Source organism: Trachemys scripta, chromosome 7, assembly GCF_013100865.1.
Source record: "Trachemys scripta elegans isolate TJP31775 chromosome 7, CAS_Tse_1.0, whole genome shotgun sequence".
NCBI lineage: Eukaryota > Metazoa > Chordata > Testudines > Emydidae > Trachemys > Trachemys scripta.
Window position 1 is genome coordinate 5,389,497 of NC_048304.1, and position 27,631 is coordinate 5,417,127.

The window sequence follows — 27,631 nt, forward strand, 5'->3', positions numbered from 1 at the left end:
GGCGTGTGTCAGGTTCTGTCTACACTTGCAGGTCGGGATGTGATTCCTATCTCGAGTAGGCACACCCACACTAATTCTCATTGATCTAGCTGACTAAAAATAGCAATGTAGTCGTGGTAGCATGGGCCATGGTGAGCAACGGCTCAGGCTAGCTGCCCCGCGTGTAAATCATCAGGGGGGAAATTGCTGTCTTACTAAAGTGTTGTTCACTTGCTGGGTAAGGAATACACCACAAAATGTTTAGCTGCACACCATGGAATTTCCCATAGCTCTGACAAACTTATTTATTATCAGCCCTAAGTTACCTCAAGCAGGACATTTCTCGTAACGGTGAACCTAATACATGCCAGTGAACGGAGACGAAATTCCTAAAACTTGGCTAAAAGCAGGTCTGAGACAGAAGCACCCACTTCAACATCTGCAAATTGATCAGACAGTCTAAAAGTGTCGCTATTAGGATGCTGAGAATCTATACTAGTCAATTAGCTTGCAGTGAACTAACTATGCACCATAGGCAAATGCATTTTTCCAACTCTGTTAGGAGCTACAGAAAAGGGGCACATGATGATGATAAAATACCGCATATCAAAAAGAAAAATGGGATTGAGAGGTAAGTAATACTAATGACTTCAATGCAGCTATATATCATGATCTGGTAGAATGCAAGGGGATAGCTATAATATTTTGAAACAGGGCCCAGTATGTTTGATGCATTGGTCTTTAAAGGGAGAAAGTTATTATACAATTTTCACCTCATGCTTTAAAACAAATGGAAAATCCCCACTGAGTTAAGGCATTGAGAATGCATACAAGGTAACTGGAGAAAATCTTAGCTCATACAAAATTGCAGCTGTTATCTGGAATACTTTAATTCAAACAACACAGATCTCTTTACTCCCTGCCTGAATGGGTTTTAGACTTAATAATAAACTTACATATTGAGTTGGGATTAGATATTTTTGTCTCCACATCATAAGCATAAAGACTCGGAGGATCAAAATATGTTTTACTATTTTTGGCACAACTTATAAGGTATAACTTACAAAATATTCAATGCAATAGACAAAGGTAGTGGAGATGTTGTGATTACTCATAAGAACATAAGAACGGCCGTACTGGGTCAGACCAAAGGTCCATCTAGCTCAGTATCCTGTCTTCCGACAGTGGCCAATGCCAGGTGCCCCAGAGGGAATGAACAGAACAGGTAACCATCAAGTGATCCACATGTAACAACCAATAGTTCACCACTCATTAAACACTGTATGTATTTCCTGTCCTATTACAGTCAATACAGAGGTTTTTTTTGTGGCATGTTTACTTTTTTATTTGTATTGTGGTAGCACTTAAACTTGGGCATGGATGGGAACCCCATGGGTCTAGGCCCTGTACAGACGTGGAATAAAAAGATGGTCCCTGCCACAGAGAGCTTACAAACTAAGGAGAAGACAGGAGACAACCATCGGCTACAACAGACAGATGGGGTGGGTGGGGGGAAGACAATGAGACAATCCTGGCCAGCATCAGAAGCTGAGATCTCGGTGCATGCCAGCTGCCAGACCACTACTAAGATATTTGCAGCCACAGTGGCAGAGGTGAGGTTTAAGCGAATACCAGGACTATTCTAAATTCACCGAGAAGCAATTTGACTACAAAAGAGTTCATGCTGACCATGTGCTTCAGTGGAGTTCAGCTAACTCCCAACATTACTTTTTTTTTAAACAAAAATTATCCATCTTCTAAACCCCCTAAACATTAAAATGCCTGGTAAACAGTTAAAAGACCTAGCCAGTTCCCACTGCATTTAAACCTTTCCCCTCCCATCTGACTAGCACCAACTCCCCAATCTTCATTCTGCCCCTAGCATTTTTTTTTGGGGGGGGGGAAATGTAAACAAACATCACAATGACTAAGGGCTGGTCTACACTGGGGGCGGGGATCGATCGCGTAGCTGAAGTCGAAGTATCATAGTTCGTCTTACCTGGCGGTCCTCACGGTGGCAAGTCGACCGCTGCGGCTCCCCCGTCGACTTTGCTTACTCCTCCTGCCAAGGTGGAGTACGGGCGTCGATTCGGGGATTGATTTATCATGTCTAGATGAGATGCGATAAATTGATCCCTGATAGATCGATAACTACCCACTGATCCGGCGGGTAGTGTAGACGCGGCCTAAGAGTATTGTGGCCCAGGCTGTCGGGTAATGAAAAGGGAGGGGGGAAAAAGCAACACGATACTGCATTCTGCCATGGTGAGATGAATGTACCTCTGTGTAGAGCCTGGAGGAAATACTTCTGAATGTGCAGCCAGATCAAGCGTTTGCTTCAGCCTGGTTCAAACCCAGCAAGAAACACATTGCTTATGGTTGAGTCAGTAGGAAAGGAAACAAACAGTTTATACGCCCAAAAAGAGCTTTCCTTTCTAGACAAGGTCTAAGTTAAGGTGTGAATTTAAACTGCTATATACCAGTGTAAACCCCCATTTGGACATTCTTAGTCTGGTAGAAGAGTGAATTTTTTGGTTTAGCTCAAACGCCTTGCCAAATGGCATAAACTGAACCAGCCAAAAAGCCATTCTTATACAGATATAAGCCCCTTTTATTCCAGTATAACTTTCCCATGTAGACAAGGGCCTTAAGGACTCTCCAGTAAAATTAATCTGAATTAACTAAAGGTGTGAATTTAAAGTGGATCAGTGAACTGCATTAAATCCCTGTGTGGATACTTATTCAGAATTGAAGTGGCCTTAATTCAGTTAAAACCAAATGAAGGCAACTTTAATTCTATCTAGAAGTGCTCACACAGGGGGTTAGTGCAGTTAATTCGGATTTCCTGAGTGTCCTCCTGTAGACATGGCCTTATTCATCTTTTTTTTAGTAGTTTCCTAGTTCTTGCTTCCTGACTACATGGTGTGGGCAAGTACTTACCTCTTGCTCAATGTTCTGCTAGCTCCTAGTGAGCCTGGTTCCTGCTTTCCTTAGTGCAGGGTTTTTACAAATCACTTCATATATAGTTATAACTTCCCCAGTACAGCTCTGATTCAACAAAGCATTTAAATTCCATTGAAGTTACTGCTTAAGTACATGCTTAAGTGCTTCCCCACCTCCCACACCCAAAGTACTATTCTCCTTGGCAGCAGATCAACCAAACAAAAGAGAAATTTCGGCATTTTGCTAGCCCAGAGAGATTCTCTGTGAAAAATGTTAGAAAACTTTTCAGAAGTGAACTTCCGACCAACTTTCAAAACATCGCTTCACTTTAAAACTCCTATTCTGTGTTCACCATACTTCACAGAAGAAAAAAATGGTGCTGGATTGAAATACAACGTGCTGGGTTTCTGGGATATTGGCATTTGTAGGGATGTCAGAGGTGAACATTTATTTTCTTCCCACCTTTTAGTAATTTGTAACTTCTCTATGGTCATTACATTTTCAATAGGCCATAACAGGAAAAAATGGACAAAAGCCCATTGAAGTTTAGTGGCTGTCCCGGTAATTTCATGAGGGCCAGCGAGTCACCCATTAATGGGTTTTGTAGATGCTCAGCTCTTGTAAGGGTTAGGCCCAATGTTAGACATAGGACTTTAAAAAAACCCTTTGTGTCAGACGCAAGGTATTGGAATTCTATATTTACTGCATGTAATTACTAGTCATTTTTCTTTGTCTCAGGTGGCACAGAGCTGTGTCTACTAACTGACTGAAATAAAATCTCCTGATACCCAAAGATGACGACTCCTCCAGTGGAAGTGACTCAGGTTGTCTTGAAATCTGTGAAAATGAGAAAAAAGGTTTTATGACGCATATGAGGACAACAATGGGGAAAAATGCTTCTGTTCTATCGAAGAACATATTAAAAAACTCAAACTACATGATGACGGCCTTGTAAATCTAACTAGCTACAGAGCAGGTGCCTTTTCTGGAGCACATGGAGCACATCTTCCAAAAATAATTAAGGCGTTGACATCTCCCAGAGGATTTCCAAAAATGAAAACATGGAAACTTTCTCAGAATGGTAATTTAACATTGAATGAGGGATCAGTCCTGATTCTCTGTGCCTCAGTTCCACCCTCTCATTAACCTCAGTGATGGATTTTCTTCTCTGTAGCAGAACCAGGTCTTCTGAGTGTGTCCATGAAATTCAGGACTAGGTTCATGAGAGCTAACATGGCTCTGAAACAAATACTGACCTTTAAGAAGCCCAGAAATCTTCAGGTTTGTTAACAACTGTACTAAAATATAGTAGAAGTTCTGAGTTTGAGGTTTACATGTGCATACATTCGATCAGGGTTTTCAGAGGGGGCTACCCCATGCTCTGGATGTCCCTAAGCCTCTGAATGCCAGCTGCTGGGAATGGATGACAGGGATTGGGACACTAGATGATCACCCTGTTCTATTCACTCCCTCTGAAGCATCTGGCACTAGCCACTGCTGAACGACATGATACTGGGCTAGACTGACCATACTAGGTCAGACCAATGGTTCTTCTTATGTACACTTCAGAACTGGTGCAAGATCTTGCAGGCTTCCGTTAGATATGCTGTTTGATACTGCATGGCAACTTCATTGAATAAAGTGTAGTTGCTGACTAATAGCACACTTTCATTCCAAGAAATCAGCAGTGCTGGTCTACAATTCAACCTTCGTTTCTAGAGGTGATTCTGTAAAATAAGCTTGCCTTTGGGAGGTGGTGTTGTCGAGGTTTCCTTTGAGGATGAGAACTGAGAGGTCAGAGATGGAGTGCTCGCTTTGTGGAAAGTGTTTGCCCATGGGTGATGTGTGGTTTTTTTTGTCTTTTATCGCTTTTCTGTGTGAGTTCATTCAAGAGGGTAATGCTTGTCGGGTATTGCCCCCATAGTTGTTGGGGCATGTAGGGCACTAGATGAGGTACACCACAGGTTGTTGTGGTAGGTGACCCTCCATGTGCAAAGTGGCAAAGTGGTCTCGGTTCTCCTCATGGGCGGATGAGCAGGGTGTTTCCCCCTTGGCTGCCCCGATCCAGCTCATTTTGGACTACCTCCTTCACCTTAGGGCCCAGGGCCTGGCGCCTTCGTCGGTCAAGGTGCACTTGGTAGCCATATCGGCCTTCCACCCGCTGGTACAGGGCCACACGGTGTTCTCCCATGCTATGACTGGCTGATTCCTTAAGGGATTGGATCATCTCCTCCCATACGTCAGGCCCCCAGTCCCACAGTGGGACCTGAACCTGGTGCTGGCCTGCCTCACGGGCCCCCCGTTTGAGCCGCTAGCTACATGCTCCTGGTTGCACCTCTCATGGAAGGTAGCCTTCCTGGTGGCGATCACGTCAGCTAGACGGGTCTCGTAACTCAGGGCCCTGACCTCTGAACCCCCGTACATGGTGTTCCAGAAGGATAAGGTCCAGCTCCGCCCACACCCTTCCTTCCTCCCGAAGGTGGTCTCCGGCTACCACATGGGTCAGGACATTTTCCTGCTGGTCCTCTGCCCCAAGCCCCATGCGTCCAGTGAGGAGCGCCGCCTCCACACACTGGATGTGTGACGGGCTCTGGCTTTCTACCTGGAGCGGACAAAACCATTCAGAAAATCCTCGCAGCTGTTCATCGCCGCGGCCGAATGCATGAAGGGTCAGCTGATCTCCACTCAGCGACTCTCCAACGGGATCACATCGTGTAGCCGTACCTGTTATGACCTGGCGGGAATCCCCCTGCCGTTAATTGTGAGGGCACACTCAACTAGGGTGCAGGCCTCATGGCCGCCTTTTTGGCCCATGTCCCCACCCAGGACATTTGTAGGGCTGCTACATGGTCTGCAGTTCACACTTTCACCTCGCATTATGTGATCGTCTCCCAGACCAGGGAGGGTGCTGGGTTCGGCAGGGCTGTGCTCCGTCCCGAGAGTCTGTGAACTCCTATCCACCTCCAGCAGATATAGCTTGGAATCACCTATTGTGGAATACACATGAGCAATCACTGGAAGAAGAAAAGAGAATTACCTTTTCTGTAACTGGTGTTCTTCGAGATGTGTTGCTCATGTCTATTCCACATCCCACCCTCCTTCCCCGCTGCCGGAGTTGTCTGGCAGGAAGGAACTGAGGGTGGGGGAAGCACGCAGCTCCCTTTATACCGCGCCAGGCAGGCGCCACTCCAGGGTTGTGGGGGGCGCTCCCCCCCTATGGGTACTGCTAGGGGAAAAACTTCTGGCACCGGTGCACGTGGCAAGCACGCACACCTACTATGGAATACACATGAGCAATCACTCAAAGAAGAACATATGTGACACACCTTTTGAAAATAACACACAAAGTCAGTTTCTATCAAGAAGCTCCTGATGTTAACACTGGGACGTGAGCGAGTTTGGCTACTGGAACTAGAGCAGGAGATAAAGAGGAGCAGGTCAGTCACCAGAGCTGTCCCTGGAAGGGATTAGTAAGTAATGAAAGGTTTCACTGAGCCCATCCAGCATTAGTACTGCCAGCCTCCAAGTGTTCAGTGTGTGTGTCACAGCACAGGAAGAACTGAGATGAGGGAAGAGGAGAATATAAAGAACACAAATTATTTTATGTTGGCTGAGCTTCCAGCTGCCCGTCTCTAGCTCAGAAATGGCACTGTGATGTTTCTAAACTCTCTCCATCTCCTTTTCTTTCAAAGCAACCATCCAGCTGGATGTGAACGTCCTGGAGGAACAAGCAGAGAGGATAACTGGGGAAAACACGGTTGTGAGAGCAAGACAAACCAGGAGACACGTGTCGGTGACATCTGTGACAGCTGAACTCCAAACGGTAGAATTTTGACGATGGTCAGACAACTAAAATAAATGTCTTTTATTAAATTGTGTGTGCAGGCCCCACTGGAGTCAATGGGAGATTTGCCTGATTGGAGGCTCAGACCCAGAATATTTTCCTCATTTAATTCCCTGCCCCTGTAGACTCTCCTTCCCAGCTCCCACCTGGGAAGACCCTGTCTGTGCCGCTCAGTCACCCATGAGATCCTTCTTCATGTCTTGACCAGCAAGGGGAGTTCTGGCAGCAAGCAGTCAGCCAGCAGGGGTGGGAGGCAGAGAGCAGCCTGCAGCAGTGGGGTGGAGGCAGCCTCACAGAGGCAGTGGTTCTCAAACTTTTGCATTGGTGACCCCTTTCACACAGCAAGCCTCTGAGGGAAACCTCCTCCACCCCTCCTTATACATTAAAAACACTGTACATTTAGCACTATTATAAATGCTGGCGGCGAAGCAAGGTTTGGGGTGGAGGCTGACAGCTCGCAACCCGCCACGTAATAACCTCGCCAACCCCTGAGGGCTCACGACCCCCAGCTTGAGACCCCCTGGACTAGGGGCAGGGGAGCAGGGGAGCAGGGATTCTGAATGCCCCTGGCTGGGCTGGAGCAGGTCACGAACGGAGCCAAATAATGTTGTCAGAAAAGGCTATCTTCAAAATCCAAATTTTTCACAAAAAACACCTTCAAAATCTTCCATTTTTTTCTTCAATGGAAAAATGACCATGGAGGTGGGCGGGAATGGAAAAATCAAACATGGAAAAACTTCAAAAATGAAACACTTTTGACAAAAATGCTTACAAATAAATACATTTAAACATGGTTCCTTTGGGAAACCTACAGAGAGAGGTGTGAAATGTTCCAGGAAAAACTGCTTTCATGACAAGCTCTCGCTGTGGGGAATGAGCGGAGACCAGCGCCACCTGCTGGTTACCCCGAATGGTAGGCCACACTTGCATAGCCTTGATCTTCCCTGGGTTGCCATTTATTAGGGCTGGCCAGAAAACAAAAATTCCATTTAAACTCTCTGTGGCCAGATGAATATTTACTTATACAAAGTGGAATAGCTCCAAAAGGGGAGATTGTGTGAGCGAGAGAGTAGCGAGGGCCCTGGGAGAAGAATAGACTAGGGGCCTGTTGCGATAACTGGGCCGACAAGCTTACCCTAATTGTGAGCTCAACTGTAAGAAGTGAGTGAAAGTTCATAAAATGTCACAATAACTGAGAACAACAAATAGTGGTGGGGAAAATAAGCAAATGCAAGAGAGATTGAATTAGCCCAAAGAAAAAAGCCTACTGATGCCACTTGAGGACTGTATTTAAAACCAGGCTTGGTAAATGAGAAAAGTGTGGAATCAGAAATCAGCTCACCAAAATGGGTGTGTTGGAAACTGGGCCAAAATACGGCCGAGATGGGCTATTCCCATCACTCCCCTTTTGGGGTCCTCAGAAAGAGAGGGTGGGGAAAAGCTGGCTCCCGCAATACTGCCTGACTGAACGACAAAAGAAGGGGAAGGAACAAGCTTCACCCTCATGGCTGCCACCCCCATCGTCTCCTGGGGTCCTGGAACTTCCTCATCCTAATCCTGAGAGATGCCCTGACCACACTGGACCAGAGAGAGAGAGACCCAGATCTCCACCAGCATGAAACACCACCTGAAATATGAGACTTCATCTCTTTCCCGGCCTGCTTCGGTGTATCCTTTTTCCTTCCCCACCTTACTTCATTTCTTTCCAATCTCTCTCCTTTTGCCTTCTGTTTAATAAGATTCTGGCTTAGTCACTTAAGACTGCATATTTTGCAACACTGCTGTAAGCCTGTGACCAGAAGGAAGCAGCTAAAAGCAATGCCTTAAACAGCCCATCGCTGGTACCAGTCTGCCAGGTCTCAGAGTGGCTGGTAAGAGCATGTGCTGTGCTGGTGTTTTTCCAACAGTGAGGGGGAAAGTGAGCGCCAACACCAGAGACCCAAGTTCCATTTTCTATCTTTGCTCTTCTTTTCTTTCCCCTTTTGAGTGTTTGTCTGGTTTTTATTTTCTAGAAAACAGGATTGGACTTTGACAGCACCAGATCCAGCCCATCTCAACTAACTTCCTCTCTCTTCTCCAAAAAGGACAGTTACTACCATCTAAGACTGCCAAACGAAGTGAGTAGATGGGAAATGGTGTAAGGCGCTTTTAACTCCTGCTTGAATAGTCAAGTGGGATGCTCTCATAGCACACTACCGTGGCAGCCCAATTAATGTACCTACCTGCATAGACCATAGACTGCAAGGTCTTAGTTGGAGGATAAGGGGTATGTTTAGCCCCCAGGCAACATCATATGTACGTGCCACGTTTATGAACAGTAACTGAACATATGTCTCGATTACTTCACTGGAGAGGAGTAGTAAACACCACCCAGAAGGTGCCATGGAGGTAAAGCAGCAGAACACTGCTAGTATCCCATCTCCTTGTGCCAGCTGCTTCAAGGTTGTAGCACAATTTATCCCTAAATTATGAATAAGAGTTTCAGCAGTGGCAGGTCAAGGTAAACCAAGAACAAATGCTTGAAAATAAGATGAGGGAGGAATGAGAACATATTTTTCTATTGGTGACTTGCTTTCTCTCTATGCTGCATATTCAGTGTCTAATGCTTTTTACATATTGGGTATCTCCCATTTTATAAGAAATACAACTTACAGATACCATAAAACAAAAATAATTCTTTTAGACCTCCCAAAGCCACACTAGCTAGCCTTGTCTGAATACATTTTTTGTTTTCAGGTTCCTTGTTTGTCAAAAAAGAGGGGAAACTTTCTAGGCCTCAAAAAGAAGAAAAAGAATGAGCGGACGCTGCAGTATCATTCAGGTGTGACAGCTGGAAAGCTTCAAATGCAGGTATCTGTAACAAAAATAATTAGTAATCTCTCTAGTGCAATGCCACGTATCTTAAACCTGTGTTTTTGCAATTTTCTTAGCTGTAGCTTCAAGTTACCATAGATTCATGAAGAGGCAGTGATAGTATCACTTGGCACTGGTGTCACCATGACCGCTTATTCTGTCACTGCATGAAGTTACATCACATGCTTGTTCTTCTTTCTAAGTTAAAAATTCTGCCCCTGTTCCCTAGCTATGCCTAATATTCAAATTGCGCCCCAGGCAGTTTGCAGTAGAATACAATAACTTATTTTTTTAATTTAAAAACAAACCCCCCTAGTGTAGGAAATATCAGCTTTATCCCTTCTAAAAATCATTGTGGTGTTGTCTCCTCTGTTTGGTATTCAATGTCCATGTGACGGTGGGACTAGGACGTAGTATCATGGCAACACACAGTCTACCACCTCAGAGAGAGAAGCACAAAAAGCAGGCTAGAATGGTAGGAATAATCTCCATTTTAAAAAATGTAGTATAGTGTGTAGCTGGGATCCCAAGTGCATTTTATATTTGTACATGTGGAAGCCACTCAGGTAAGCAACATCACAATGGATAAGTTTCCGGAACAAGGGCAGAGAGTATCTCATCTGTGCTTCAACAGTTCACAGAAGGAGGAATTCAATCAGAAGAATAAGGGGGGGGTTCAACTACATATTCTCAGGATAGTCATGGCAGACTGGAACTGAAATGTGTTGCTAAAAAACTGATGCCACGGAAGTAGGTTTAGGGTTTGTCTACACGATGTGGTTGTTTGCACTGGAATGGTGTAAATTCTAGTGCACACTAATGTGTTGTGTACTAACTGGCCTGTGTGGACGCTGCTGTCACACACTAAAAGTTGCCTAGTTTACTTTAACGTAGTACTATTTGAAACGGCAGTAAATGTAGAAATCAGTTGGTTATCTTAACTGTGACACTAACTCTCCCTAACTAAATCTAGTTATAACATGGTGGCTCCTTATCCCCACCAATCTTTTGTAGATGACTTAAATAGGGACTCTTGCTTTCCTTGGAAGGTAACTATTTCAACATTGCATCACCATAAATTGAATTAGAAAATGTAACTTTACTTACACCGATACTCAAACCACTTATCTTCTGTCCAGCATCCAGGAATTTGCGGTTCAATCTGTACACTAGATTGTTTCATTTTAATTTGTGTTCCACACCAGGTGGATGATCGCTTAGAAAAAGTAACGGAAAAGTCCATAGATTTACTGGCCCAGAAACATGCAGAATTCCAGCAGTGAGAGTTTCTGGGAGAGGAGATACTTCAATCATCTAAGCATTTTCAATTGGCTTCTAAAAGAACCATGAAGACATATAAACTAAAACATATGCATTTCCCATGCACATGCTGTTGCTTTGACCCTTTTTAAATAGTAAAAGCAGTTAAAATTCAACATACTAGCGTAGTGAGAATGATCTATATTTATAGATAGGGCCTTTAGTCTACAAAAGATGCCAACTTGCTTTACAAACAACGGATGAGCCTTGCCAATTTTCAATCTCCATAATTTGTGTATTGAAGACAGGGCTCTTCCACTGACTTCTTAGCAATGATTGTACTGCAGTGAAGTTTATTACTAAGCGTTGTTGCTCTTTCACAATACGCTACAGAATACTTACTAATTCATATACTATTAGGAAACAATAACTGAACTATACTAGTCAGAACAAATTATTCTTTAAGTTAGTGTCTCTTTAAAAAAAATTAAATCTGACTTGGTTTTGTTCTTTAATTTGCAAAATTCAGTAACTAACAATAGGTAACCCAGTCAATATTTCAAGTTAAAGTTCTACTGTGTATGTTTTACATTAGCAACTTCTAAAAAGCAGCTGGATACAGAATGTTACATGGTAATTAATATTATGTAATGGTTTTGGACAGGAATAGAATATTTTATCTTACAAGCTACAGAAGAAAACTACATGAGCAGAATGTCGTTACAAAAGTTGGAATTTGGCCATGACACCACTGTTAACACTTTTACTCTTGCAAAAAGTGCCATGACCCCTTCAGCGATCACACAAGATCAAGACAGCCTGTAGAAAATGTTTTCACCCCTCAGCTCACAGAGAGCCAAGAAGCGATAATGCCCTCAATTGCTATACTGGGATATTAGCTCTGTACTAACCCAGGAGGAAGTGTCAGATTCATTAATGCCACATTTGATAAGGTTCTCCTAGAATACTCATTGATAAATTTAATTTCTGCAAGGAGAGAATGAATGGAAACACCTGTAACTGACTGATTTCCATGTCAGCTAATATATTGGATTTTATATTATATTGCAACTAACTGAGGTCATGTATATTATAGATTTTTTTTTTTTAACTTTCAATTACTGTTGATATAGTTAAAGCAGGACAGACTCTGAATGCAAATTGTATTAGATCCTCTTCATCCTTAACTGTGGTAATCAAATTATATTAAGTATGTTACTTAGCCCATAAGCACTGTGGGTGTTGGTTGTGTCTATGTTGTGGGAGCATAGCACTATGGGGCCTGGCTACCTGGTTCCTAGAAGTGAGGTTCTTACCCACGAAAGCTTATGCTCCCAATACTTCTGTTAGTCCTAAAGGTGCCACAGGACCCTCTGTTGCTTTTTACAGATTCAGACTAACACGGCTACCCCTCTGATACTACAATACAGTAATTCCTCAATGACCGCTGTAGTTCTGTTCCTGAAAAATGCAACGTTAAGTGAAACAACGTTAAACGAATCCAATTGTCCCATAAGATTTAATGTAAATGCGGGGGGTAAGGTTCCAAGGAAATTTTTTGGGGGCAGACAAAAGGCATTATATTGTATACTGTACAGTACTGTAGTGTGGTGGGGAAGTGCCTCTGGCTTACCCCACACAGGCACAGCCCGCTGCAGGCAAGGACGCTAGGAAGCACCTTTACAGCAGCAGCGGCAGCTTCCCCAGAGGACAGGCTCGGATTTTGCCGGGAATGCTCCAAGCCCGTCTCTTCCTATCCCCGCTCCACTCCAGGCCCACCTCTTCCCATCCCCACTCCACCTCCTCTCCGGAGCACGCCATATCCCTCCCCCCACAAAGTCCTGTTTGGCGGCGCTTAGGACTTTCTGGGAGGGAAAGGGAGGAGTGGAGATGCAGCGCTTCCCCACTCCTGCCCCTCCCTCCCAGGAAGTCCTAAGCGCGAAGTGCTGGGAGGGAGGGGCAGGAGCGGGGCCCCGCGTCTCCACTCCTCCCCCTCCCTCCCAGCTGTTTGGCGGTGGGAGAAGCACCGGGAGGGAGAGGGAGGAGGCGGAGAAGCGGAACTTGTGCCATGCTCCCTTGTAAAGTCGCTGCTCTTCCACAGAATCTTACAAGCAGGCAGCCAAACAACGTTCTAAGGGAGCATGGCACCACTTTAAAGGAGCATGTTCCCTAACGGAGCAGGGACGTGACATTGAAACGACGTTAAGTGGGACAACGTTAAATGAGGAGTTACTGTACCAATAAACAGTAGTAGTACAATAAAGGCTTGTCTATATGGACAGTTAGTTTGCAGCAAATCTACAGCACGAGCCTGCTGTGCGCTAACTGGCCATGTGCCCCCTGCTGCTGTGCACGACAAGGTCCATCGTGCGCTTTGATCTACTTCCATTTCAAAGTCGAGCAGATGAAAGTGCACCAGGGACCTTTTAAGTGTGCGGTAGCAGGGTCCACGTGGCCAGGTAGAGCACGATAGGCTGTCTGTTTACACTCTAGCTCACTGCTCACTAAACTGCTGTCTAGACACGCCTTAAGATGTTAGTGATTTAAAGCTGTTGGTGACCCAACTTTCATATACTAATATGAGCTGATTCTTAAGGTTTATAGTGGATTTGAAACGAAGGAGTAATTAATAACTCTCATTGGTGGGTTCTAAAATGCACTACACATAGCTGCTACCCTGGAAAATGACAAGTAAACCATTTGGTCCAGACTTAGATCCCAAACCTGCATCTGGGTCCACTAGTGTGGACTCCTGCATATGAGTAGAGGCTACTGGCATGACTGTGACTGCACGCAGGTACAGGAATCCTGACTGGTGGGCTCAATGCAGGATCAGGGCCTTAATACTTTATTGTAAATCTAGGTTTTTAGCCTAAAAAAAGAAAAAAAAAAAAAAAGAGAAAATTATTTGTAAACACGTTTTATTTCCAACACTGTTATCATCGTAGCTGATTACTGTACAGAAACGTTTCACTCTGCAACTTAAAAGCCTAAAATATTTTCCTAGTTCACAAAATATAAAGCTTTTCGTATTAAAACAAATACAGTGCCTGGCCACACTTTGTCTATGAAGGCTTTTTACTGATCAGTAACTGTTTGACTGTAGCACTAACAAAACAAGTATTCATACAAATTCACAGAAGTGGCAGCAAGATTTTATTTCTTAAAAAAAGTTCAAGAGCTATGGAAATTCTCAGGTAAGTCCAAAGTCTGTCTATTGTTTAGTCTCTGCTTCCATGTGAGTTTCTTGGGATTCCTCTGCTTCTGAAAGTTTTTCATCATCTGAAATGTAGATTGTGTCTGTTATTCAAACATGCTCAGATTAGACTTGATATTTATATATAAACTGTACTGGAGAATGTTATCCCAGTTAAATATCTTTTGTGTTAGTGGGCTTAGATCTGTGGTTTAGCGCTGCATTATACAGAATATTAAATAACCAAGACTGTGACACAAAAAACGGAAAACACACTAATTCAAAGCTAAGGCTGACATTTGCCCCTGAATTGGTTCTGTTTCAGCTACTACAGCAATTAGTGTTTGTGTATTTGTATATGAAAAATCCTGTAATATCAATGCACAAAGTTTATGTATCAGCTTCCATTACTCATGTCCTTGCTTCTCACCTTCTGAACTCTTATCAGAGCAGTACTAATACCGGACTCATTTAATGCTTTTCATCTGCACTTCCGCTGTGAAATTTATTAAAAACTTCCGTGACAAAACTGTAGCCTTAGTATGCCAGATATTCAACCTTGGAAAGCCAGGAACATGTCTTGTTTGGAATAGGTACATATCTGGCCTCAGAGTATACTATATGAAGATTATATCAGAAAGAATTGTCTAATGGTTAAGGCGCTACTGTGGGAGTCAGGAGACTCAAGTTCAATTCCCTGCTTTGCCACAGACTTCCTGCATGTCCTTGGGAAAGTCACCCAGTCTCTCTGGGCCTTGGTTCCCTATTAATTTACCTATGTCACAGGGGTGTTGTGAGGATAAATACAGTATGGATTGAGATGTCCAACACTACATATCGGTAACTTAGATAGAGACCATTTTTGGTTAGTTCAACAAATATTTATGAACATATTTTTATATTGTGGCTCTGAAGGGTAACAGATGTGTCACTATTTTTACAATCACATTTCAAAGGAGTTTATTAAAAACTATGAAAGGTTTGCCCCTACTCTACCCCATCATAGCTGGCTCTTAGAATAAATTTTGAGAAGACTTTTTTTATTTTAGAAAAAGATTCTCTGACTTAAGTAGTGCTGAATGCAGTAGTTTAATATAGGAAATACAGATACTACTACAACTTTAATAATTTCAGTGCTAGAAGGCATTACTTCGTATACGCTAACTGGAAAAAAGACATTCCGCTCCCCTTACTCATGGAAATCGTCTCACTGGCTAGAATAGAACTACTCCTGAGTAAGCAGAGGAGAATTTGACCCCATATATTTTCATTTAGGAACCACTTACTTTCCAAAGTTTGCTGAAGTTCATGGATGGTACTCAGAAGCACATGGAACTGCTTTCGTCTCAATTCCAGCTAAAATGACAAAGAACACAACCCACCAACTAAAGTATGGCCAATTAAGTGAGTATATACATGAACTATGAAGCTTTCAGTAGATTTCTCATAATTATGTTCATCTGAATATAAATATAGATACCAAAATAAAAGAATACTCCTACCTTATCTTCAACATTTTCTTTAATGTGAGAAAGATGTTGAAGTTCTTTTCCCAAAGCTTCTAGCTGCCTGCAAATAAATTCCAATAATTGTCACAGTACAAACAGTGTAATAACAAATTACACACAACTTTTGTGAATTATTAAAAATAACTGAATCATTCTCTGTGGCTTTGCTAAAATACTGGATTGTCTGATTAAAAATGCCTGGAAATGGAAGAAACAAACTCCACAAGATACCCCTGATATTTTCACATGAATGCACTACTTCATCAACTCCTGTGTCTTACAAGAGCAGTATCAAGTCTGGGGCAGAAAGTTACCCAACATTGTCTGTGGTGAAGACTGATGGAAAGTCGTCAGTTTTCTGCTCAGCAATGTTTTTATTTTCCTTAATTGCTCCCTTTAGCCTGGATTCTTTTGCAGGCTTCCTGTTTCCACTATACTTTAAAAAGTTCTTGTTGGTTTTACGCAGTGAGCCATTTGTTCTTCAGACTCCTCTTTGGCCCTTCTAATTTCCTTCTTTCTTAATGCCTGCTGTAATTCATGCTCCTGTTTTATTATCAGCAGTATTATCATAGTGCCTCAGAGCCCCAGGGACTATTGGTTTCACTCGGGTTAAATTTTCCAGATTTTGAAGGCAATCTCCTTGGCTTGAACAGCCTCTTGAACTTTACCATTCAGCCACAATGGTTTACACCGGGGTCGGCAACCTTTCAGAAGTGGTGTGCCGAGTCTTCATGTATTCACTCTAATTTAAGGTTTCGCGTGCCGGTAATACATTTTAACATTTTTAGAAGGTCTCTTTCTATAAGTCTATCATATAACTAAACTATTGTTGTATGTAAAGTAAAGAAGGTTTTTAAAATGTTTAAGAAGCTTCATTTAAAATTAAATTAAAATGCAGAGCCCCCTGGACCGGTGGCCAGAACCCTGGCAGTGTGAGTGCCACGGAAAATCAGCTCGCGTGCCGCCTTCGGCACGCATGCCATAGGTTGCCTACCCCTGGGTTATACCTTGCATTCCCAGTTCCCTTTTTGTTCAGCAATACATGACTTCAGCCTTACTATTTTTCTAAGCTGCATCCAAGTTACGTCTAGGGATTTTTACTTCCTTTACTTTTCGCTCTAGGGCCTTTTTGACTAACTTTCTCTCTCTATTGAAATCTCCTTTTCTAAAGTTTAGTGTCACTTTTTGGTAGTCTACCTGCGCTTTGGATGTTGAATCTAATTATATTGTGGTCACTGTTACTAGCTCACTTACTGTCACTTCTTGAATTAGATCCTGTGTGCTTGTGCCTAGTTTAGCTGTCTTAACAAACAATATTCATTTTAATATGGCTAAATGTAAGTGTATACATCTAGGAACAAAGAATGTAGGCCACAGTTACAGAATGGGGGATTCAAGCCTTGGAAGCAGTGACTCTAAAAAAGATTTGGAGGTTGTGAAGGATGCTTAGCTGAACATGAACTCCCAGCGTAACTCTAGAGGTCAAGAGAGCTAATGTGATCATAGGATACATACCTCTCTACTCCTACTTGAGATTTCCTTGTTTATGTTACCTCTATATTTGGCATTGTTGTGACCACTGCCGGAATACTGTGTCCAGCTGTGGTGCTTGCAATTCAAGAAAGACGTAGATAAATTGGAGCAATTTCAGAGAAGAGCCATGAGAATGATTACTGGGTTAGAAAACATGCCCTAGAGTGAGGAGGTCTTTGAGTCTGTCTATGTAGCTTAAAGAGAAGTTTAAGGGGTGACTTGCTTACAGACTATAGGTACCTACATAGGGAACAAATATTTAATAACGGGCTCTTCAATCTAGCAGAGAAAGGTGTAACACAATCCAAAGGCTGGAAATGAAAGCTAGACAATTCAGACTGGAAAAGGCATACATTAATGGTGAGAATAATTAACTACTGGAACAACTTCCCAAGGGTCGTGATGGATTCTCCATCACTGACAATTTTTAAATCAAGACGGGATGTTTTTCTAAAAGGTACTATAGGAATTATTTCGGGGAAGTTCTATGGACTGTGTTATACCAGAGGGCAGGATAGACGATTGCAGGTCCCTTCCGCTCTTCAAATCGATGACGATTAAGTCAAAAACAGTCTCTCCTCGTGTCTGCTCTAGGATTTGGAACAGCTAGTTCTAATAACTTACTGTCAAGAAATTATTTCTCTAGACTAGTGTCCGATTGTGCCGTATGATCAGTATATGTACACGCACAATAAACCAGGATCTTTTTCCTGACCAATTTTTCTCCAGCTTCTGCAGTGATTAAGAGTACCATGAAAACAGTTCTGTTTCATTAGCTAAGAGCCTTTCATTCAACAAGTCTCCTGATTTAAGATTGGTGGTTCTTGGCTTGTAGTATTTGGCTTTGTAGCAATTTCTATAAGTGTCCATCAGAAACAAGAGAGCAAATAGGCAGCAGGTTTAAAACAAACAAAAGGAAGTATCCTTTTTTACAAAACACAGTCAACTTGTGGGGAACTCCTTGCCAGAGGATGTTGTGAAGGCCAAGACTATAACAGGGTTCAAAAAAGAACTAGATAAGGTCATGGAGGATAGGTCCATGGATGGCTATTAGCCAGGATGTGCAGAGATGGTGTCCCTAGCCTCTGTTTGCCAGAAGCTCGGAATGGGTGACGGGATGGATCACTTGATGATTATCAGTTCTGTTAATTCCCTCTGGGGCACCTGGCATTGGAAGACAGGATACTGAGCTAGATGGACCTTTGGTCTGATGCCGTATGGCCACTCTTATGTAATATGATCTTGGTGGTTAAGGCACTGGACTAAGATTTAGGAGACCTTGGTTCAATTCTTATCATGTTCTTACTGTATTAATTTGAGCAAGTCATTCAGTCTCTAGGACCCAGTTCCCCACCTGTATAATTGAGATACTAATCCTCTCTCATTACCCTAGTCTGTCTCTCTTGTTTAGAGCATACATTCTTCAGGGCAGGGATTCTCTCTTCCTATGTATTTGTACAGGGTGTAATACATAAGATGGATACCCCATAGTAAGGCCTCCACATATTTCTGTAATACAAATAATAGGAAGAGAAAATGACGTAAAGGAAAGGGCAGAAAACCAAACTTGATAAATACTATTGCTGCTATCTATGGATTTGCTAAGGACACTTGTGCTCAGATGACTGACGTGTAAGGTAAATAGAGTGGCTTCCTTCCAAGAAATATGCATGGACCTTTTAACTGTTCCAGCTGATTTATTTGAAAAACTAAAGCCACTTCTGACATCTACATATCAGAAGCTTTCTAGTGATGAGCGGCACGACGACTGGTTAAATAGGAAATTTCTATGCTGCATGCAGTGTCAATTTTTACACCAGCTCAAAAATATTAACCTAGTAGTTGTATTTTCTACAGTCAGACAATTATAGATCTTCCATTTGATATGGAAAATCATGAAACACGGAATGACAGCTTCCCTTTGTAATTTAAAGGCAGGTGGCCAGAGTAAATCAGATATGTTAAGTATAAGCAACATTCAAGTGAAAACACTAAACTATAGTGTTCCCACCCAGTGACTGTCATCTTGAATCAAGTTCAGAGGACAGTGCTAGAATATTTGAGATTGTGAGGTCAAAACCCATCCTCCTCCTTGATCAGTACTAAATATCCAATTTTACAGATTTTGGTCCAAATTCAGCTATCACATAACCAGTGATGTAAGTTACAGGTAGGGTAAGTTGGACAGCTAGAAGGTGTCAATTGCCTGATTGGAAAATAACTAGTAATTTATAGTAGGTGGGGCCATTGTAGGAAAAGGCACTAACAAGATCACTCCATGCATCTGAAGAAGTGGGTTTTTTGACTCACAAAAGCTTATGCCCAAATAAATCTGTTAGTCTCGAAGGTGCCACTGGACTCCTCGTTGTTTTTGTGGATACAGACTAACACGGCTACCCATCTGATACTAGGAAGATGTAAAACAAAGTAGCAGAGGCTTTCCTGCTACTCATTTATTTCATCCCTTTTGCCACATATGTTACATGTTCTGCACAACTACTGAATTCCAAACTGGTGACAATCACGTTACTTTGCCATTACACCCTCTTTTTCTGATCAACCTGTCCGCAGTGAGTTTGGGCCTAGACTGCACCAGCATGCAGATCTGAGTTTCACCCACTAATATATAAATAACATTTCAAATACAAAATAATGGCAATACTTTTGAACAGAAATGCATGGAGGTTAATTAAAATATTAAGGAATAAACCTGTTAAAAGAAAGTCACCACATACCAAACTTTAAACATAGAAACATTGCAGCCCTTTTGAACAAGCAAATGAAGAATATGGTGTACAAAAACCTCCACCAATAGTAGTATAAAAAACTTAGCTTTTAAATGTTTGTTATAAAATCAAGTGAACCCACTTGAATGAAGAGACACTATTTTCTATGCAATAAGCATTAATTGGGATACTTAATGAACAACACTGAGTTAGCTTACAATTATCTCACCCTCAATATTAAACAACTTGAGGTCCATTTGAATAGTATGGTGTGCAAAGTTTGCACAAGTGAAGATTACAAATGAAAAAAATGACTAAAGGGTTTTTTGCATCTGTGCAAAAACCTGTGTAAAGAGAACATTTTCCATCGTAATTAACAATATAGAAAGGATCTCCATAAATGGTTAAGTCTAGGTCTGTGGCTCATATGTCACGTATGAGATGGGGCTCTACCCATCTTCTATCTCTTTAGATGTAAAAGTAAGTTTGTTTCCAAAACATGAAACCAATTAATGTAATTTGTTCTGTCGCAAGAATCGAAGCAGCTCATGAATGAGCAAAAATATTTTGCAGAGTCGGTTAATTAATAAACGAAACCTCTACAATATGTAGTAACTGATTTAAATACTGAAGATCCATAATAAGATAATTTATGTTAAGTGATGGAACAGCTGTTGGCTTATGTTCATTTCAGTCAGCCCTATACTTACTTCAATGTTTCATGTCTGTCTGGATGGTGCTGTATTACTTTAGCCAATGCATCATATTCTGAAAGGGGAAAAAAAAGCAAACTTTTAAACTCTTCTGGATAAGGATTTCTAGAGCCTGATCCAGTCAATAGCACCACTCATAGTGGAAAGACCCATGGTCAGTACTAAGGGTTTGTAGGGTTGGGCCCATAAATACAATGGTAGGTAGTTTATCGAGTCCAGTAATTTTTCACTACTGTTCAACGCTTATACCTATTTGTTTTGTTAGTATAGTTTACTGTGTACTTTAAATATACATGGTTTCTGACTCTATCTTCAAGGTATGTGTTAGATAAATACCCAACCACATCTATGGTTTTAAAACTGATGGTATGATACTGTATTTAAGAAATAGTCTTGTCTTGTAATTAAAGAGCAGAGCTACAGTCACGTAGGCAACTGTAGTCTGGCCAGTTTATCTACAAATTCACATGAAAAACTTTGTGCAGTGTGTGCATAAAGTTTTCATCAAGAACTAGAGGGAACATGGCACAAGCAAAAACTTTAACATAAGAATAAAGGTCCGGCAGGGACCTCCTGGATCATCAATTCTCCTGCTCTTTTAAGCAATCCTATCATAAAATCCTATTCATAAACTGAATGTCATTCCTTCGAGGGCTAGTAACCTAACTCCCAGCCTAACTCTAGACCTAGTCCTGCAAGGTGCTGAGTGTCATGAATTTCTACTGAAATACATGGGAGCTAAGAGCACTCAGAACATTGAGTTCAAGGTTGCCAGCCAAGAGATACTGGCAAAATAACTAATTTCAATATATCTTTGCCTCTGAGTAAGACAAATGTACTGGGTTTTTATAATCCTGTTTACTCATCTTTGACAAAGAAAGATTCTTATTTCCAATAACTTCTAGTTTTGTACCTTAGCACAATGCTTTAGTGTACAATATTGCAGGGGAATGGTTTAAAATGTTTCCACTGAAATTATGAATATACTCCTTTTTATGAGACGTGATCAAATGTACATCTGGGAACTCCTCAGATGTGGTTTGTACGGGGAGAGTAATTGACTTGTTGGCTGGCTGTGTCAATCTGGATTTTGGCCCCAATCCTACATTGGAAATCACATGGGTGCACTTGTATAGTTCTCAGTGCTGGATAAAAGCCTTGAAGAGGAAAGGATGTAATGTTGCAAGGGGAACCCAGCAGTATGAGGCACCTCGCTACCACCTGCGCTTAACAAGAGGAAGCCCTGTCTATGCCTGCTGTGAATCAGCTCCCTGAATCAGCGTCTGGCAACACAAGCACTGCCTTCCAGGCCACCTCTCTGTGTAAAAGGTTAGCAAAAAGGCCACACAAACTCCCAAGTCCTCCAGCACCTCTGGGGTGCTCAGCGCCTGTTCCACTGAACACGTAGAGAACTCTGATTCGCTACTCCCGAAAGAAAAGTACACCACACCTTGCAAGATTCAACTCAGGATTACTTCAAACACAGCACTTATATTTACAACGAAAACAAGAATAAGTTTATCTATTATCAAAGAACAGAGATTCAAGTGATAGAAAGTAAGAATATTGGAAACAAATAGTTATAGATAAAACAAAATCATAACACTTTCTAGAGCCTAAACTTAACCGACAAGGCATTCCCCCTATCTCCTACAAGACAGCTTACCCCAAGTCCTTTCCTCAGCATTTTCAACCAGTTTGGCTAAGATCCCATCTCCTAAGATCAAGCCCCCTGCCGGCTTGTCCTCATAGATTGAATAACTGGGGGTTCATCTGCACCCCACCTAGTTTCAAAAGTTCATTGTTTTAGTGATAAATAGGATAACCCCGGCTATTTTTTTCTTGCAGTCTTTGCAATCTATTAGCATTTTGCTCAGACTGAAAATAGGCATCCACTGTGAACTATACAATACTCAATTCGCATGTGACCAATCAGGGTGAGATAAGCATCTCTGTTCCCCTGCCTGACAGGAGGATGTAGACCAACTTTTGGTGACTACCTTAAGTCATACACCTAGAAAACGTAATTTTTACTATATACATAACTCTTTACATATTTTCCATCTCTCTCTCTCTCTCACTGATTAATGAAAGCCTGTGTCACCCTGGTCATCATAAAGACCTTGTATCAGAAGACTGTAGATATTACAGAGTATGTAGATATCAGGCCCAGAGTCACTCTGTAACCCTTATGTACCCCTGTGTCCTCTATCAGTTGGCATTAGGAGGTCACTCTGGATAGTCATAAGTAGAGCCCTGCACGGATACAAAAAGGTGTATCCGCATCCGATATGCAAAAATTTGCGGAGTGGGCAGCAGGTCTCTGGGGAGGAGTGGGGCTGGAGGGGGGGGGCGCTTTGGGGGCTTGACACAGCCCTGCACACTCCTGCTGTACCTCCTTCCCCGCTCCAGACAGGGAGGCTACAAGTCTGCGTCCTTCTATGCAGCACCGCCTTCCCTGTGGGGGGCTTGGACACCCCTACGCAACTGCGGCGACTCTCAGGCACACAGCCATTGCCGCCTGCTAGTTTAAAGAACAACCCCACCTTCAAAATGGTGCTTGGATCACTCCCTTATGGGAGTTGTAGTTTACCTTCACCCTCTGAGCAAACTGGGGACTACAACTCCCAGAATGCCCAGCACACTCCTGCATGATTCAGAGAGTGGAGGTGTTTGGAAAGTACAAGAAAACTGGAATATATTTGCACATCGACAAGGGATTCCTCCTGTCTTTCCCTCCCTCCAATAATGTCCACACCCTAAGAATTTCAAATGCTATTCATGAAAAGTAATTCTGAAATATAAACTAGATTTCTGTTTTGACATTAATACATTCACAAAACAAACTACTGTAAATTCTTGGAACAAGCGTGCTCTAAAAATAGCTGTTTTTTTAATTTATTTCTTGGACTATGCATAAAATCAAGTCCATCCTCAAAACAACAAATCTTTGCTTTTAGTTTTTCAGTACCTGTCCAATTTTAGCACACTCTGAAGATGAAGAATACTAAGATCCCAATTTAGCAAAGACTTAAGCACATGCTTAACTACACATATTGTGAGTAGTCCCATTAAACTGAATGTGATTATTTAGCGTGTGTAAAATGAAGCATGTTCATAAATCTTTGGAGGATTGGGGTCTAAGTACTCATCCCAAATTGGTTAGCCACTACTGAGTGCATTTTTTTAAAATGTTACTGTTATTGAATTATACCTAAAAAGTAAGAATCTAACAAATCAGATTTTTTCCCTTGATGGCTAAACCTCCTTTTTGCTCAGAATTGGACAATGAGCAAAACTGACAAATCTAAAACCAAAAGTTGGAAGTATTTAGATTTGAAATAGTTAGGCAACTTTAGGTACAGGCATTTGCTCCAGCTAAAGTAACACCTTACCTTGGCGATTTTTTCGTATTCTTTTTGCTTGCAGGATCTGCTTTTTGCATTCAGCAATTTTCTCATGCGCTGCAGCTATACTATTTTCTTTACAAAAAAACAACAACAACAAAAATCCCAAAAGGTAAGATGAACAGTATTTGACTCAAAAGTTCTCTTAAGTGTCAATAAGCCAATTTTCTAAACTATAGTGTCACAGACTTCAAACCTATGGCCCCACTGGAAATGTTTATTCCCTTTATAGAATGGTATTCCCTTGTGCATTTTGAATTTGTATTTTAAATACTGGCAGGATGCTCAAAGCCGGTGCATGGGTGTTTTTCATTAAAAACTGAAATACCTATATTTGTAGAAACAGTAGACAAATGATGCTAAATCTGCCAGAAACTGTCTCAAACTTTAATACTAGACTGCCTTACAGATGATACCACAAATACTCAGTAAGTTTAGTTCTCTTTACCTATGTCTTTGTAGATTTTTTCATAGTTCTCCATTTCTCTGAGGTTCATATCATAGACGAGCAGAGTTTTTCCCATTGAAAATTCACATTGTGATAAAGTGCTCAGCATGCGTTGGTACTGGCTGTATCTAAAGGTGGACAAGTTGTTATTAAGCACTTAAAATTTTTTTAATGGAAATGTTCATTTACTATTACAATGCCATGGAAGACTAAATATCTCATGAAATATAACAGCAATTGAAGAAATGTAATATTCCAATCATTTAATGTATAATTCTTGAAAATTTAATTATACATATACCATAATGGTTAACTAAAGCATTAAGTCTTTCAGTTTATTTTCAGGATGCCAAATGGGCATTAACATAATAGACGCAATCCATGGGTGAATCTAAGTGTCTCATTAGAGAAGACTGCTTATCCACTGAGATTAGTATTTAATATTTATATTACAGTAATATTCAGAGGTCCTACTTGGACAAGAGTTCCATGGTGCTCCTGCTATAAAAATGCATATGAGGACAGGATTTCTGCCCTAAAGAGCTTATATCTCTGTATAAAGCAGATACATAATTTTATAGGAGCGTTCTGGAATTTATATCTAACGATAGTATAACAATGGAATAGTACAGAAATATTCATTGTAAAGCAAGTTCCTTGCTCCACAGATACCTACTTTCCCTCACAGCTATCGGATGCTTATTTTGGTAAGTGGAAGATGCAGGTTTATTTAATTTGTGTGTGTCACATTTTCACACAGGATTGCTTTATGTTGTTTGCTGACCTTTAGCATAAATGCAATTCTTCACAAGTCAGACTACTGAAGTTCTATGGAGATGTTTTCCAATGGTTAATAGTTTAATTTAAAACTTGTGTCTACTTTGAATAGATTTGATTTGCAATATGGATTACTTTGTCAATTCTCTTTTACAAAGTCTTTCCCTGAACACTCTTTCTGGGGAATGCTCATACAGTCATCCAAAAGACGACTTCCTCCAAGCGGGAAAACAGAGCAGAAGACATACTATTCTCCCCCCAAGGAGTTCAGTCACAAATTTAATTGACGCATTATTTTTTTAACGAGCGTCATAATCATGGAAGCATGTCCTCTGGGATGGTGGTCGAAGCACGAAGGGGCATACGAATGTTTAGCATATCTGGCACGTAAATACCTTGCAACGCCGGCTACAAAAGTGCCATGCGAACGCCTGTTCTCACTTTCAGATGATGTAAATAAGAAGCGGGCAGCATTATCTCCCATAAATGTAAACAAACGTGTTTGCCTTAGTGATTGGCTGAACAAGAAGTAGGACTGAGTGGACTTGTAGGCTCTAAAGTTTTGCATTGTTTTGTTTTTGAGTGCAGTTACGTAACAAAGAAAAATAATCTACATTTGTAAGTTGCACTTTCACCATAAAGAGACTGCATTATGGTATTGTAAGAGGTGAATTGAAAAATATTTCCTTTATCATTTTTACAGTGCAAATATTTGTAATAAAAATAATAATATAAATTGAGCACTGTACACTTTGTATTCTGTTTTGTAATTGAAATCAATATATTTGAAAATCATCCAAAAATATTTAATAAATGTCAACTGGTATTAATCGTGATTACTTTTTTAAATCGCAATTATTTTTTTGATTTAATTGTGTGAGTTAACTGTGATTAATCAACAGGCTTAAATAAAAATATATATTTTAAGATGAACTGCATGGTTTTTCAAAACAAGCTTTGGGATCTAAACATCTGGTATGTAGACAACATTGCTTTAAAGAAGAAAAACAGAGAATGAAATACCCCTCTTCTTGAGATCCAGAGTTGCACCATTTAATGAAGCTCTTCACTAACAAATTAATTCGTCTGTCGTCGCCAGCACCATCTCCATCAATTAAAAGTCGTTTACGAATAACTTCATCTAAAGTAGAGGAAGATCATTTTTTAAACACATGAACTCCGCTGTTAACATTAGGTAAGGTATGGTTAGGATAGATCCCTGGTTCAAGTTTTATCCTGATTTCAACGATAGCCCTCCCATTACAGCCTGGCTCTGAAGTGAACATTTCCTGTAGCAGCCAGAAGGATTTTTGGTATATCCAAAAAAAACCCCACACAACCCCCCAAACAGCACGCCCTTCAGTTCCCCAAATTGAAAGGGTCTCTTGAGTGGGGGGAATCTGGACTGGGGAAGCCTGGAGCCCAGCGTAGGGTGGTAGCTCTGGAGTGGAAAGAGGAGAAGGGCCCCCAGGCCTGGGGGGAGAGGTTCTGGACGGGGAAGGGGGCATCGGGAGAAGCCTGGAGCTCATAGCTGGGTGGGGTGGAGGACAAATTGCAGGTGCGAGGGGACACGAGTAAGCACAACACTGGAGTGGGGGGGGGGTCTCTCTGGGACCGACACGCAGGACTGGGGGGCACCCCAGAGAGAGGGGACGTGGAGGGGCCCCCGGCCCCCCAGGCTCTGGGGTCTCTGGAGAGCCGGGGGAACCCGAGTATAACGCTGCGGGGCCCGGGTCAGGAGCCAGGCCCGGGCCCGGGAAGGAGGCGCTGGAGCCCCGGGCTGTACGCGAGGCGGAGGCCCGGCCCGGGAGGGGGATGCTCCGGAGCCGCGGGCTGTATGAGGCGCGGGTCTGGGGTCTCGGCTCCGGGGGGAGAGGCCCGGGCCCGGGCCGGGCTCTCACCATCCGTCACGGCCCCCATGGCGGCGAAGGCGGCGGCGGGCGCTGGAGCCGGCGGGGCGGCGGCGGCAGTGAGTGAGGTCAGCTTCCCACAATGCAGCCGGGTACGCGGCAGCCATGGAGGCGGAGGCTGGGGCCTGAGCTGCTCCCTGCGGACCCCGGGCCCCGCTCTGCCGCGCCACCGGCTGGCGGGGGAGAGGGCGGGCGAGGCCTGCCCCCCGCACGGAACCGGCCTCTTGCTCGCCGCGGGCAGCCTCAGCAGGTGAGGGGCGGGCGCCAGGCTCCACCCCCGCTCGCCGGCCTCGTCCTGCCTCGCCCCTCGCTGTCACCTTCCCCGGCTGGCCCCCGGGGCCCTGGCCCCTGGCCCCGTCCCCTTCCTTTGCCCTCCCTGGCGCCATAGCCCTGCCCGCGTCCCTGGCGCCGTCCCCCTCGGCCCCAGCCTTGGCGTCGTGTCCCGGGTGTCGTCCCCCCTCAGCGTCGGGTTCCTTGCCCCATCCCAACCGTCTCCCTCGGCGTCGGCCTCGTGTCCCTGGTGTCATCGCCAGC

The 27,631-nt window shown here is 42.6% G+C and overlaps 3 protein-coding genes across 5 annotated transcripts in view; 2 read left to right on the forward strand and 1 right to left on the reverse strand.

The window, feature by feature from the left end:
* The first annotated feature begins 503 nt into the window (after positions 1-503).
* On the forward strand, positions 504-11,031 carry C7H3orf49 (chromosome 7 C3orf49 homolog). Its single transcript, XM_034775561.1, is given in 6 exon segments — positions 504-610; positions 3,661-3,746; positions 3,836-4,003; positions 6,615-6,745; positions 9,503-9,616; positions 10,825-11,031. Coding segments are annotated over 6 exon segments (813 nt in total).
* Positions 11,032-13,783: 2,752 nt separating this feature from the next.
* On the reverse strand, positions 13,784-27,260 carry THOC7 (THO complex 7). The gene is made up of 8 exons (XM_034775582.1): positions 27,089-27,260; positions 26,211-26,328; positions 24,411-24,538; positions 23,951-24,037; positions 20,553-20,610; positions 15,578-15,644; positions 15,362-15,431; positions 13,784-14,161 (listed from the first exon to the last, which is right to left on the reverse strand). The coding sequence occupies exons 1-8, from the start codon at positions 27,105-27,107 to the stop codon at positions 14,094-14,096; spliced, it is 615 nt and encodes a 204-aa protein (XP_034631473.1). The 5' UTR covers positions 27,108-27,260; the 3' UTR covers positions 13,784-14,093.
* ATXN7 (ataxin 7) overlaps positions 27,210-27,631 on the forward strand; it is a 140,230-nt gene continuing 139,808 nt past the window's right edge. For 2 of the 3 annotated variants that reach the window (XM_034775579.1, XM_034775581.1), the window contains exon 1: positions 27,210-27,347. The gene's annotated coding sequence lies outside the window, so the exon portion shown is untranslated. The remainder of the gene's footprint in view (positions 27,348-27,631) is intronic. The other variant, XM_034775580.1, reaches the window with a different exon arrangement.